This window comes from Corticium candelabrum, chromosome 2, assembly GCF_963422355.1.
Source record: "Corticium candelabrum chromosome 2, ooCorCand1.1, whole genome shotgun sequence".
Taxonomy (NCBI): Eukaryota; Metazoa; Porifera; class Homoscleromorpha; order Homosclerophorida; family Plakinidae; genus Corticium; species Corticium candelabrum.
In genome coordinates, this window is record NC_085086.1 from 4919058 (window position 1) to 4934629 (window position 15572).

General features: G+C 40.4%; 2 protein-coding genes across 2 annotated transcripts; both read right to left on the reverse strand.

The window, feature by feature from the left end:
- Positions 1-1186: 1186 nt before the first annotated feature.
- LOC134176338 (hemicentin-1-like) lies at positions 1187-12308 on the reverse strand. The gene is made up of 13 exons (XM_062643009.1): positions 12051-12308; positions 11714-11992; positions 11588-11654; positions 11388-11512; positions 11060-11332; positions 10725-10997; positions 10394-10666; positions 10057-10329; positions 9728-9997; positions 9364-9663; positions 8816-8872; positions 8276-8753; positions 1187-1287 (listed from the first exon to the last, which is right to left on the reverse strand). Exons 1-12 carry the CDS (start codon positions 12217-12219, stop codon positions 8461-8463), a joined length of 2652 nt encoding a protein of 883 aa, XP_062498993.1. The 5' UTR covers positions 12220-12308; the 3' UTR covers positions 1187-1287; positions 8276-8460.
- On the reverse strand, positions 12236-15572 carry LOC134176339 (hemicentin-1-like). Its single transcript, XM_062643010.1, has 10 exons — positions 15458-15572; positions 15005-15240; positions 14414-14945; positions 14067-14354; positions 13738-14016; positions 13394-13678; positions 13062-13325; positions 12729-13004; positions 12395-12667; positions 12236-12329 (listed from the first exon to the last, which is right to left on the reverse strand). The coding sequence occupies exons 1-10, from the start codon at positions 15570-15572 to the stop codon at positions 12325-12327; spliced, it is 2553 nt and encodes an 850-aa protein (XP_062498994.1). The 3' UTR covers positions 12236-12324.

Genomic DNA, 15572 nt, shown 5'->3' on the forward strand with positions numbered 1-15572 from the left:
TACCTTTCCTGCAATTGCCGTACCCAACCTTCTCGGATTCGATCTGAATGCTTGTGCACAACGCAAACAAGACATCAGTGAGTTAAGAATGTCTCCTTCAATCTGTATGGAGTGCAAGGCACCAATCAAAATTGGAGACTTTTCTGTACTCAGATTAGATGCACTTGCTAGTGTCTTGGCCCAAGACTGAAACCAAATCCAAATAGATTAATTTAGAATCAAACTCCAACATAATACAGAAACTGACCAATCTATTTATGTCTGTTAGTACATCTGGTTCAAGAGTGGAATCAGGGGGCTGTCTAGAATGACTAGACAAAAATTCTCTCTGTACTTCAAAATGTGCAAAGTGTGCTCAATGTTATTGCAAAGTTTTGTGTAGTCTTGATGTACCGATAAACTGTTCTCTCAAAACCATACCACCAATAATTGTCCAGACTGCCAAAGCGGTGCACACACTCCTTCAAATAAATCAAATTGTGCACAACTACTGTACATGCCCTCAGACCGTAACTTTCTTCCAGCAAAATGTTGTGACGTAAACAAAATCGATGTCCTGCACTCGCCGCCTCTTCTTTCCAGCCATCACGTCCAGAACCAAATATGTACTCAACAATTCGTGCAATGCACTGCCATATTGCAAAGTCTGCTGATGAGACAATATCATGTAGCAGCACTTCTGACACACGAAATGCAAACTTCTGCCATTCTTTAGCTACAACATATTAACATTTAAGACTCTGATGCTTTTGGTATTCCCACGCTTGCCACCTTCCAAAATCCAGCATGCATACATTCGCTGGTATTCGAGACGCCTTCATCTCTATAACATTACAAAAAATCAATTAGACATTACAAATAAACAATAATTGGTAATGTAACGAAAAGCCTCAATACCAGCAGTCCATGGGAGCAAAGCTAATTTCTCAGACAGAATTTTCAACTTCTGTGCGCTAGTTGCATTCATCGGATCAACTTCTTTCTCTTCATCAAACATCAAATGAAAGTTGTGTTTAACAACACCCAATAGAAGGCAATGTTGAGCATCGATAACAAAATCTCTTGTGAAGTCAAACTCATACAAGTAATAAAGCTGGTGAAGAATGGTGGTTTCTTTAGAACCCAACTCCTTTGCACATCTTTGCCTGACAGTTTGCCTTTCTTCTTGACCAACACTCTCAAGAGATGATAACAACTCCTTACAAATTTGCCTCTTCTCAGCAGGGTAACGAGACAATTTGCAATAATTGCCATAATAATAGTGACTACTTCCCATTGGCATCTTTCCTAAAACAAGAAAAATTAATATCTAGTCTAATAGTTTTAAGACTATATCACATAAAAAACTAATTAGAATCTCCTATACTGCAAAATCGACATGGTCTTTGACCACAAAAAATTCCCTTTAAGATCTTACATTGGGCAACATGATCTCCAGTACACAACAGCATCAAGTGACAAAGTTTTGCTGGTCCTGCTGGAAGTCCTGGTAAGAATAAGGAATATTGGACATCGATGCCTACAATTACAAAGCGTAACTGCAGCAACCATTTGCAGATATTTTAAGACATAATTTAAACCAACCAAATCTCATCACAAAGCGGAGATAGAAATGGATCTAATGATATTGCTCTCTTCTTGGGTAGTATTTAAGTGGATACGAAGCCAAAAACATAAACTTCGCTGGTATGGCTTCTCTCTGTCTTTGACATTGTAGCTTTAGTAACCGAGATGATGCCTAGAAAAAAATTAATGCCAACATAGAACACGTTATCTTGATTACACACAACCGACCATACCACTTTGTAGATAATCAGATGACATTAGAAAATGCACAGACAACTTACGTATTCCACTAACACTGACACTTTACCAATATTGAATAGTATTAATTAATACTCAGTATAGATACTTAGTTCTCAAATATTGGTTCTTTATCACAGCCATGAGATAGTTTATTGAAAGGCTGCCACCCATTCCAATGGCCTGCAACAGATATGCATGATGATACCAATACTTGACACATCATTTCCGACTGCATTTTTATCAATATTTGCTATGTTCCTTAAATTACCTCTTGTAGTAGACAAAATTACTTTGTTGTAGTGGTAACAAAGTAGACAACAAATATGTCTGGAGTGTGAAGTGATGTCTACTGGTGATGCCAATATTTCTGCTGCAGACAATATGCCCTGACAGCCAATGGTCTCACATCTTAATTAAAGGTAAAGGCCACTCTTACATGAATACAAGAAGACAATAAATACAAGTAATGCTTCAACACATGAGCTACACTGCCGAACACCTTTTCATAATCTCAGAAATATGAAAGCTCTTCAAACTTCACTCCATCACATACCTCCTTCTTACAAGGATATCTCCAGAAGTCTCTATTTGATTCATTCCTGTCACAATGAAGCCAATGATCACGTTCCTTCCAGTGTGCCAACATCTTCTCACACATCGCTTTTTGTTGAGTCCATGCTTTGAATATACCGATCAAACTCAAATAGTAGTACTTTACAGAACCAGGTCTACCGCAGTGTCTGCACAATTCAATGTCACTATACAAAATGTCATAGTGGCATGGGTGATCTTCGTGAAGGCAAATGTAGTAAACTCTTGGTGGAATACAACCAGCATCTCCTAAAACCTTCTATACAGCAGACCACGATTCAGGTAGTTGACATCTCTCATCAAGTATTTGTCTGTTGGACCATTTTAAAATGTCTTCAAAACATTTGTTGGACACTTCGTGTTTATCCTTTAAACTCAAAAGCTCCAGAAGTGTTTCATGCCTACCAGGATTTTTATGTTTATCTTAACCACTATCAATATCGGAAACAGTGTCACTTGCATCACTATAAGGAATGCTCCCATTAGATGACACAGCAATCTCCTGCTCTTGTACACTACTTTCGTTGAGAGAACTGCAAGCATTAGCATCCAAATGTTCCTGATCAATGTTACATAAATGCTAATGTGCAGTAGTCCTTGACACTAGTCTAGAGTTGCAAATGGAACATGTACAATGACAGTACTGTTTAAGAGCATCTTCACAATCACAAGTTATCGGGTCCATACTCACACTCTGATCACTATAAACACGTTTCGCACTAGAAGTTCCTTTAAAACCAATGCAGACATGTACAAGTTACAAAATGCACCTGACAGAGCAATGTGCCAACTGAAACTAACTGTCATGGTTCCTTTCATGGGCACTCATGTCTTTAGACACATGAAGTCTGAATCAAACAAAACTACGACCATCTGCCTCCAAACTATCAATGTGTATAGCCTACAGGCAACCGCCAAACATACTTAGCCCCTCAGACAAAGTATGTTTCCTCGGGTCTCTTATCAACCCATTCAACTATTAGGTTTGTTCTAAATTGCCAGCTGATATTACAACAACCAATCAGGGCTGACTACTAAAGAAGGCCGACACGAGACAAGAGCATGCACCAGATGAAGATCCAAATCTCACCTATCAACATGAAGATTTAAATTCCACCAATCAACATGAGGATTCAATTCCACCAATCACAGTTTGGCTCTAAGGTTCCCGTTCAGGTCCAAGCTAGCCATTATCAACTTTGACCTATCAGCAAGCTTGGCCTAGCAGAAATCCCACCAATCAGCAACAGACAAACCAAAAGTAAAATGCAAAAGCGGGAAACTCAAAGCACAGTTCATCTTGCAAGAGAGATCGATCTGTATCATGAGCAAATTCGTCGCACATCCAGTCCAGCTGACCAACTAAATAACAGTGAGTGTGCAGAGGTAGATCTAAACTTGAACAAGTTATTGGAAAAGACAACTACAATCACAGTTATAAGAATCAATTGCAAGATGAACATGTACATGTACGAATTCTTACTGAATGATCTTCAGACTTTACAACCTGGACAGTAGAAGAGACAGCACAATGCCTGCGTAGCATTGGCTGCTCAAAAGACATTATAGCAAACTTTATTTGTATGTCAATGCTAAACTTGTTTGTAGAAAATGAAAGCTTTACTAACTAACTGGATGTCACAGACGAAGAGATTGATGGAGAAGCACTCCAAAGCATGGCAGATGAGTCAACGCTTAGCACCATTGGCGTAAGAAAGATGGGCAGTAAAGTCAAAATTTGCCATCGAATAAACGAACTTATAGAAGAAAGCAAGAAGTCTACAATGGCTTCGATCTACTCATACAGTACACCACAGCACAAAATGAGCACTAACACTGAGGATGTTCTAGCTGCTATTATAAATGTACACTTGACACTTGCTGGGGAAGTCTCTCAAGCAGGACAAGCCTTTTTGAAAGCACATCCTCCATGGATGCACACAAAGTACATGCATGGTAAGAATGTCACACTAATTCGTCTGTCGAACAAACACTAACATGCATCTTTGCAAATACAGTATAGCGACTCATAAAAAAACTACAAGAGAATTCTTCAATTCTGCCAAGACCTTCAAAAGTTTAGATGGTGATCAGACTAGACTAGACGAAGCTGTCCGAGACCTCCTGCCAAAATGTTCTATGCCAGAGATTGGATTCGGGAACGTTAATGCAAAAAGTTATATAATACAACGTACAAATTACCAATACGTCAACAGCTTCTGATCTGTGGCAGCTGGAATCCGTAGTCGTCTAATGGACAGTACGAGGGAACACAGAAGACGAATCACCAGTCTTTCCATTCGTCCAAAGGTATTCTAGCTAAGCGTGTAGCTGTTTCAAACCCTAAACTCACCGAACATCTTTGTGTTCTTTGCAGGAAGCCGAACAGCCCTCTGCAACTGCAACAAAGTCCAACACTCCGACGGAAAGAAAAATCTGCTTCGACGACCACAACGGAACTGCAGGTGCCGATGTGTCGGCACGTTAAATCGAATTCCAATGTAAAGACTGCAATCCACAACTCGATCTCCAAAGCGCACTTTCGACACCAATAACCACAGCTCCATTTCCATTTCCCGCTTCCCGGAAAGTACCAGCTGTAACAGCGTGCGCATCTCTCGTAGGCACCGAAGCTGCCTCCCATTGGCTGTTTGGTCGCGGAGAAAGAGCGGAACGACTCTCACTGGAGAACGTAGGTCTCGCTCCAGCCAGCTGCAGTCGAGAACATCACGAGGAGAATGCTAACGATACGGCTCTTGATACGACGATTGACCAAAGTAAAAGTAAATTTATCCGTGATATTATCAATATACGCCCCCTAATTGTATGCTTTGGCAGATCACGATTTATCTCAGAGAAGCAGCAATGCTGTTGTAGCAGCCGTACTGAAGCTGCCAAGCATTTCAATGGCACTTCTTAGCAAGCATTTAAAACCGATGGCAAAGCTTTTTGGCGTGCAACGCTACTCGGGCAAAGACAAAAACTGGCTCGTTGTAGAGGTGGCACACGAGCTAGTAGCCAAGAAGTGGGTCGCTGTCAATGGAGACAAAAGACTGCTCTCCAGCGATAACATAAAAGTTGCTAGGTACTTTCACATATAATTAGACTATCTACGTAGTTTGAAATGCCAAAGTGTAAATTTTTGCGAAAGTACATCTAATAAAGACAATTGAATTCGATCAAAAAGTCCATATATATAGCAAAATCGACAGAAATCAAAATGGCAGGGCCTCTAATTGAAAGCGTTCCAATAGTGGGTTTCTCAGGTTAATGTATGAGTTTTCTTAATTTTACAAAACCTCTCAAGGTGGGTTATGGTGGGTTATAGTAGGTTTCTTACGGTTTTACGTGGATTTTTGTCGGTTTTTCCGGGTTTTTGTAAAGTTTCTGTGGGCTAGAAAACAAACATGTGGATATTTGTTTTGCAAACCCAGACATGGGTTTGCCTCGTTTCCCACAGAAATCCTCATGAAAGCACACACAAAAACGCATGTGGGTTTTTGTGTCACATTCCCTGTGTTGTTCTTTCTAGTCACAGCTAGTCAATGCCCAGATGAAAATAGGGTTGCGGTGCTAGAGTGCATGCGATGATCACGGTAACCACACTCCCCAATCCGCCAACTAAAATTTACATCACCCAAGCACTGGCTTGCGACATCCTGAGATGTCGGAAACCATGCGGTCTGGGCGTTTCTCTGTTTCTTTGTTATTGTTTTTTGTGAGTTAAGACAGATGCTCCCTTTCTGAAAGTCTGATCAAGCATTTGACTAGCGATCACCGCAATTGGACTCTATCTAGAGCCCGGGTTGCACGCGTAGGCGGATCTTTGCCGTCCTTTCTCTACTAGGCAACGTACGGTCAACTTCAGACACGGTATCGAAATTCCAAAACAATGCCAATCTGACAAAGTGTGTAATTCAAGAACTGTGTTGGTAGGTACTTACTTTCACAGAGTTTCCTAGATTGTGAAGGCCTGTAGGTGAGTAATCACAATACAATGCATGCAGACCACTAAAAGACTTCGATTATTTTAAAAATAGCTCGTTGTAAAACGGAATTTGATTTAATGGCAAGCTGCTAGGTCTATACTTACATTTCTGGACGAATGCAGTAATTTTAACCAACTTAGACATTGTAGGTCTGCAAGCTTGATGCCGACGTGCGCATTTGCCGTGGATGGTGCAACTGTTTGCATTGTTGTGCTTGAGTTTGCATGCGCCTACTTGCAGATTGTGTACATTTGTCTGTAAATTAAAATTTTAGCTTAATGCATTAAGGATTGTTTTGCAGAAAATGGATATTCCACAGAGTATGTATGTACGATCAGTGACTGTCTATTCATTTTGCAGACATTGACTGACTAATTGTAATAACGAGCGTAGAAGAGAAGAGATCGCTTTATTTCATGATTCGCTCGTCTTCAATGAGCGTTTCACCAGATCTTGTGTTCTTGCCATGCAATACAGCTAGTGGCCCTAGCTCTGCCAACGAGATAGGAAAACCGTTTGTTTCCAAGCATCCAAGAAGGATGTTTCTCAATTTAGCCAAACATGTACAAACACCGTTAACAAACTTAGCAAGTTTTCATAGTAGAAATAGGTAATTAGTAAATTGTTGATGGCGATTACTTGAAGTCTAACTAATTGGCAAAACTATGTTCTCCTGTAAGAGATGTGGATAGACCTTTGGATTCTTTACTTGCATGAAATGACGAGAAGTTAATAGATTTTTGCACAGGGCTTGACATATAGGTAACTACTGTCAACTTCCTTTCTAAAAATATTAGTTTCGCAGCTAGAACCTCTGATGAATATTCTATCAAAATTCGTTGTAATCCAACAAAAAAAAACACAATCAAAAGTACCATTTTTGCATGGCAGAGGTAAAAGCGAGTCATATTGTGCTCCAGTGCACGAAAGTTGATCTTTTAGATAATGAGTCTTACGCTCATTTGATGATGTTCTAGGTTTGTAAATACATGTGTCAATTGTGATGTGATGTTAGGATGAGTGAAACACACCAGACATGAATAAAAGTCTAGTGTTAGAAGTGGCGGACAACAAAGTCGATGAGATGGGAAGTCTTTTGAAGTCAGGATCAGGTTCACCTGATGTGTGTGATATTGATGTATGTTATTGACTGACTGACTTGTTCTATTGTTGCTTGATAACAACTCACTCTATTGTAGATTCTGTACCTGTCACACTTTGTGCTGGAGACTTCGATTCCATTGCACATATTTTGTTGCAAAAAGAAGCAAATGTGAACAAAACTGATTCCATTTGTTAGTTTTGAGTGAATGAATGAAAGAAAGAATAGAGTGATATTTCATTGATGTGATGAGATTTGTGATAGGACGGATATTACATTAAATAAAATAATAACACAAATTTTGTTATTGCAGGGTATGACTGCTTTTTAGTGTCTGCAGAGATCGTGGTTATAATTCACAAATTGTTATGTTATTATCAGATAATGCTGATGGTAATCTGACGGGTATGGTGAGTGTTATGGCACATCTTTGATTGATTTATGATATGCAGTATTGTGAGCAATCTTCACTTCAAGCTGGGGATTTTGCCATTGTCGGTTTGAGGCTCTCAGAATTTTAGCTAACACTTCTATACTATAGGTTGGCTATAGTACTCTAAAACTACAATGAAATACACCATTGATTTATTACTGTCAATGTTATGTGTAATGCGAGGTTTAGTAGTCTTAGTGCGGGTTTCGTCTATTAGAAAAGAGAAGAATGGTAAAGTGGGAAACACAGTAAAAGTAACAGCTCTATGTAGTTTGTGGAATAGTATTTTATGAAGAAGATAAGACCAACTCCTGATGTGTCAGGGATAGTTGGTAAACTGAATTTTATTCAAACTTTAGAAAGCTTGTACACGACGATGTAATTTGTTGTCAACAAACACTTTATATACTACTTGTTGAAGAGAATTTGGAAGCGCCCATAATTTCATACTATTCAGTGAATGTTAGTTACCAGCATCCGATACTTTTTTACTATTAAGACCAGACCACTGACATTAGCAATACAGCTGATTCTTTCTGTTAGCATACTGTTGATTCTGTAACATAAAACTTTCGTGGCACTTCAAGTTGCCATTTTTTCCCGGATTTTCCATTGACCTTGACCCCAACTCTGTACATGACTTTTTTCTGAAAGTCGGGACATCGGCAAATTCCATGCTGAGTTTCCTGGGTGACAGCAAGTGAAGCAAAATTTCCAGACTTTATCTTACGTGCTATGGCATTGTTGGCACGGCAGACCTTTTTAACTTTAGCTTTGAATGATACTTGTCCTTCGTTTTCTTGGGCGGAAGAAGTTACTTGAACTAAAACAACTACAGTACAAGTAGAAATTAATTCTGTTAATAAATGAAAGTCAATTGTAATTTTTTGTTACCAGCATGTCGCTTCTTATTGGCATCTTGACGTGTTTGAGTAGAATCACAGCTGCAAGCTAACACATAAACCAGATATCAATAATTTATCTTAAAGAGTTTTTTGCATATGAATTGTATTAATTTAACTGTGCAAAACCACAGCTTAGCTTTATTGGTAAAAAGATATTTTACCGATGTCATATGCTTAGCATTTAATTAAGTAATAAAGATGTATAATTTATTATAACAACTAGAAACACCCCTTGCTCACTTGGGGCCTTGGTAATAATTAATCAATTAGTAACCAAACAAAAAAGGTAGTTATTCCAGCTTTCACAGGTTGCATGTCAACCAGCATGCCCGTGCGAACGGTATCTTCCTAGTGGCTATGCAAAAAAATCCGCTTGGCCTGGCACAGTGCAAATCGATTTGTTAGTGTGGTGATCTATTATTCTCTAGTGTAGCATACGTCATGTTAGAAGCAGTCCTGTAGCACCTTGCCAATATTAATATTATTAGCATTTTGTGAATTATGATGAACATCAGTACTATGCAGAAAATGGCTTACCAACAACATCCAGTTTTGCTGTCGATGATGCTCTCATGACGTGAGTAACAGCCATGTTAGTGACTGTGTTCTGAGCTGTGCAAGTATAGTATGCTGCATCAGATGGACGTGCATCTTGCACAACAAGTTTGGAGTTGTCTGATTGGATGCTAATTCTGTTTACCGAAGATGACAGAACTTGACCATCTCTAGTCCATGTAATAGTAGGCACTGGATTGCCTTCAACAGCACATAAAAAGATGGCATCACTATGAGACATAACCTCTTGATCATCTAGACTCAAGTTGAAATATGGACCGTCTACAATAGAAACACCAGTCACAGAAATAAGACACACGAATCGATACTAAAGCAAATAACATACACTGCTCATCCAGTGTTACATTCTTTGTGTCCATGCCTCCTTCATTTGTAGCAAAGCAGCGATACAAACCACCATCTGCTGTCTCCAAGTTGTTTATTCTCAACGTTCCGTTGTTAAAAGTCACATACTTACTGGAATTAGAAATCTCCTCTCCTTGCCTCACCCAATATACACGAGGAGTGGGGATTCCACGAGTAGCACAAGGCAACCACACAGATAGGCGACGAACAGCACCAACATGATCAACAGTTGACAAAATTCTAGCATATACTGAACACACATAGACGTATCAAAAACCTTTGATACATTAAGATGAGAACTGTACACACCAATAACTTTCAGAGTGCCCGAATGTCTCACTGTACTGATGTAGTTGCTTGCTACACACGTATAAGTACCAGCATCTTCCGGTCGAATATCTGCTACCGTCAGTCGCGTTCCATCGGATGAGACAGAAATGCGCATATCGCCGTACAGTCGAGACCCATCCTTGTACCACGTCACAACAGGAGATGGATTCGCAGAAACAGAGCAAATAAAGACAGCATCACTATCAACCAACAAGTTGTACGTAAGACTGGTAGTAGTAAACGTTGGACCAACTACAAACAGACAGACAACAATGTCACCCACAAAGTACAAAGTCAGCTGGCAGAGTGTGCTCACAATGAACGTCTACAGTCACCTTGACTGTATCTTCTCCGCCGACATTAGTAGCCACACACTTGTAAACACCTGAATCAACGCTCTCTAAATTTCTGACATGAAGAGTACCGTTTGTGTAGACATGATATTTCAGTGCTGCGGTATCAATCAACTTGTTGTCCTTATACCACGTTATGCGAGGGCGTGGATTTCCAGTAGCATCACATGGCAGCCAGACATCAGCACCGACAATACCATCAATTACATCGAATACAGAAACAATCATCGAAGAAACTAGAAACATACATTAGTTTTACTGGTTATGCATAATCGTCCATGATGCCTCTATTACCAATCACATCAACTCTAGCTGACACATTGGCTTGGCCGACTTCATTAGAAACAATACACATGTATAATCCAGCATCTGATGCTTTCACTAAACATATAGTTAGTCGTGTGCCGTTGTCAGATATCTCCACATCACTTGAACGCTGCAGCTGGATGCCATTTTTGCTCCACTGTACAAAAGGCAGTGGATTACCAGAGCCAACACACTGTAGCTTTAGACACCGGCCAGAAAGTATTGACTGAGGTGTAAATTCAACATCAATTGAGGGAGGAACTGTGTATGAAATTTCCAAGTATTACCAATAGCAACTGTGAAAGACTAATAAGTGTACATACAAAGAACGTCTATTGAGATTTCTATTGCGTCAACACCACCTCGATTTGTAGCAACACACTTGTAATCGCCACTGTCATCATCTTGAACGTTATTTATTAGCAAAGATCCATTTGAAAAAACTTGATATTTACGCCCATTGATGTCCAAACGCCGCCCATTTCTTTCCCAGTGAATTACAGGAGGTGGAATACCACTGGCTGGACATGGTAAAAGAGTTCTAGAGCCAGTCACTACAGCTGTGCCATTTATCGTGTCTCCAATGACAGCAGCAACTAAATCACATACATCAGAACAACTACATCAAAGTGACTATCAAATACGCATCACCTATCACATCCAAAGTGGCCGTCGCTCTTGCGCGACCAACTGTGTTTGTAGCTACACATGTATATCTTCCTGCATCATCTGGCCGAGCTAAGGAGATCACCACGGAACCATCCAATACTTGAACTCTATCATCACCCAACAGTATTTGATCATCCTTCAGTTATGTAATCTGTGGCTGTGGATTACCGCGTGCCACACACTGAAAGACAACTTGACCCTCAAACCGAACCTCTTGAGTGACAGGCGGAGGAACAATAAGAGGCGAGTCTAATACAAGGAACTTGAGCAATTATCGTTTCAAATGATTTCAATACAGCAATACTCACAGTACACAACAACAGTAAAGTTCATTGTGCGTTCACCACCACGGTTGACTGCAACACACTGATAATGTCCTGAATCATCATTCTGAGCATTAATAATTCGAAGAGTGCCAGTTCCCTGTCCCAATACATTGTATTTTCTGCCATCACTGATTAGTTGTTCCGAGCCTTGAAACCATTCTATGGTAGGCGTTGGATTACCAGATGCAAAGCAGTTGAGAACTGCTGTGAAGCCTTGTCGTACAGTAATGTAATTGTTTTGAGAGCGAATATCTGGAGGAACTACAACCCAAACAGAAAACTACAATAAAGTTTCAACTTTTAAGTCAATAAATGTTACCAATGACATGGAGCTCTCCTGTTGAGCTGTCACTTCCGACAAGGTTCTTTGCACTGCAAGCATATTCACCCTCATCAAATGGCTCTAGCTCTCTAATGCTTAATGTTGTTTTATCCCTCGAGATCACAGTTTTTCTATTGTTAGTCAGCACCTCAGAGAAATCTTTCATCCAAGTGATCTCTGGTTTCGGATTCGCTTTTGGTGTTTGGCATTCAAACGTTGCTGTTTCTCCAACAAGCACCCACAAATCAGGCAACCGAGGATTAATAGTAGGTTAAGCTGCAACAACAGCAAACATCACTATTATTTTGAAATGCATGCAACTTAGTCCTTCTTGTGTTAACCTTGTATGTCTAACACTGTTGTTGCATTAGTTGTACCTCCCCGATTACGAGCAATACACATGTAAGTGCCTGACTCAGACTCAGCAGCATTGCAAATACGTAAAGTACCATTGACGTGCACTTGGTACTTGGGCAAATTTGTAAAGGCACGGACACCGTCTCTGTACCATTCAATGTTTGGTGGAGGGGCACCTTCTGTATCACATGGCAACCAAATGCATTTTCCAAAAGACACAAAAACATTAGGCACCATAGGAGTAATGACTGGTGGCACTACAAAAATAGACTCGATACAGCTGGCACACATATATGTATATTGGAAATGTCTCCATACCTATCACAAGTAGATAGGCTGATATCCTGTCTCGACCAATTTCATTCTCTGCGACACACGTGTAGCGCCCACTGTCTGATTGTTCGACGTTAGTTATGACCAACTTTTGATTGTTATTCTCTAACAGCCGTCGCCTTCCGTCGAGTTTGAGTGGTTCACCGCTGTGTAGCCACACTATCGTTGGACGAGAATTCCCAATGGCAATACATTCCAGCAGAACAGTCCGCATAAATAATACGTTGGTATCAACAGGTTCCTTTGTGATACGAGGAACAACTACACAAAACATCCATGTAATCCTTTATCTGGTAAAAGTAACATATCAGTGCTCACCATGGACTTGTAGATGTACGGTCTCATTCTTAGAGCCCAACAGATTTGTTCCAACACACGTGTATACACCTTGATCTTTGACTTGCACTGATACTAAAGTCAGTTGCTTTTCGAGAACTGACACCTTGATACTGCTCAACCTTGTGTTGCCTCGATACCAGTCAATGGTTGAAGATGGAAGACCCTCTCCTTTGCAAGTAAACGTGGCATTCTCGCCATCATGACGCACAAGCTGTTTTGGATATACCACAATTATTGGTCCGGCTTTGCAACATCATCCAAGAATATGTTTAGGTTTAGTAAACAATTAAGATCAATAAACTCCAACTAACCTTGGACTTCAATCTTTGCTGTGACACGCGTTTCCCCAGCAATATTCTTTGAAAGGCAAGTGAGATCAGCTTGATCTTCTGGCTGAATATTAATTATTGAATAGATAGACAATGGAATGGTTTCAAAAATTTCTATGTCAACACGTGGGTTGTATCTAGGTACTGATCCATTGATCAACCACTCTACCGTAGGAGTAGGAGCCCCAATGACTTGACACACAATTATCGCATCATGTCCAGAAGCCACTGATAAATTTACAGGTCCATCAATAACCACGGGTGCTTCTGTAAAAAACCAGTAACCATAAGCATTCAATCAAAATCTGTCTAAACAAATAACGTACGAGCGATAGTAACATTAAGAGGAAATCCATCCACATTCCCTTCTCTGCTTTGTATCTCACAATGGTAAATGCCCTCATCAGCACGTGTTACATTCAAAATAACCAAACGGCCATCATTGTAGAACACGTATCGATCATTGCTTGTGTCCAAAGGCTGCCCACTTTTGTACCAAACTATAGTTACAGACACAATACTGCTAAAACGACATAGCAGTTCAAGAGGCTCTGCCATAAAAGCCCATATCACACCAGTCTGTGGATTTATCGCAACAGGAGCATCTAGACATTACAGTTAGTAATGTGCACGTGATACGTTGTAAGACATATACCTGCCTGACCAGGAACTACTGTAGATGAAATTCTCTGAAAATGGTATCCATGTTCATCATAGCCAACTATTACAACCAGAAACTCATCCTTAGGGGCTATAAAAGTCGTTTTGTCGAGAGCACTAAACAAGTTGCTGACATTCCAGTCAACAGGAAGTATTTGCAAGCGATTTCCATTCAGATGCATCAAGTTAAGATGAGTGACTTGAGCATTCTGACAAGTACATGTCAAATTCGTAGCATCACTCGGTGGTTCTGTAGCGTTTAAAACAATACTCACAGACTGACCTACGGATAAACAATTCAAACCGCAAGTGACAATTATTGAGATACAAAAAATTGCCCACCAACTACAGGCCGAACATAGAAAGATCCTGGAGATCCTTTGTACGTAAACGACACTTTGAAATTACAAACTGAGCGTCCGCTGACAGTCACAGAATATGGCAGAAGTGACATAACTTCTAACTTCCATTGACCTACTTCTGGTTTGTCTACTTTTATAACTTTTACTGCCTTCTCGTTGATGTCGAAAGGATAGTCTGACTTTGTTGCCGGGTCCACAAGATGAATTCTGATTTCATTTTCTACTGCATCGATTTCTTCAGCAGTTCCATTGGCTGTGGCTGTTACCAATAAATCCAAAAGACACGAATCGACAGGAAAGTAGAATGTGCGCTCCCCGGCTTCCAATCCGCTCGCATAGAATAGATTGACGACGCGTGCTTGCACAGTCAAATCAATATATTTAATCACTTGGTCGACAGCATTCTTTTTCACTTGAAAAATTGCTCCTGTGGAAGCAGTAGCAATTCTCTTGAATGCATCATACTCGGGACCAGAGCGATAGCCACAGTCACCGGTCAGTACAAAAACCACCTGCCAAACATATTAAATCTATTGCCTTAATTTAGGCAACTCCAACACTCTAGACTTACGCTACTCCCCGTTGACTGGATCTCACTGATAACAGTATCCGTCAAGTTATAATCCTTGGCGCTGGCATCCGTGAATACAAATAGAAAAGAGCAAGGTCGACTCACTTGCAGAGCAAGCTGAATACCAGATATGGCCATCTCGGGACAGTCACCCCCACCATCCACGTACATATTGTCCAATGCTTTTTTAAACAGATACGTACTTCTCGTCACGGTCACCAGTTTTTTGTTCACCACTAGTAAAAAAGACTGAGTGTAAGACCGACCAACGTCCATGTGGTGTACATAGTATTGATCCCGTTAAGTAGACGCCACACCATCAACCCGACAACTAAGTGTGAGAGTGTGATTTCTCAGAAGAGCACGCATCGTAAATCCACGGCACGCGACCAAATTCGACGGATATGGCAATGTTTGCCATTGTATCTAATCTCTCAACTACAGACTACTGACCTGGATCATGAAATGGAACGACAATAAAATCCTGGACCGGTAGATCACTCTGCGACAGAATAGCTCGGAAGATAGCATTGGCGCCCTTCTTCACCTGCTCCAATTCGTCGTTCAT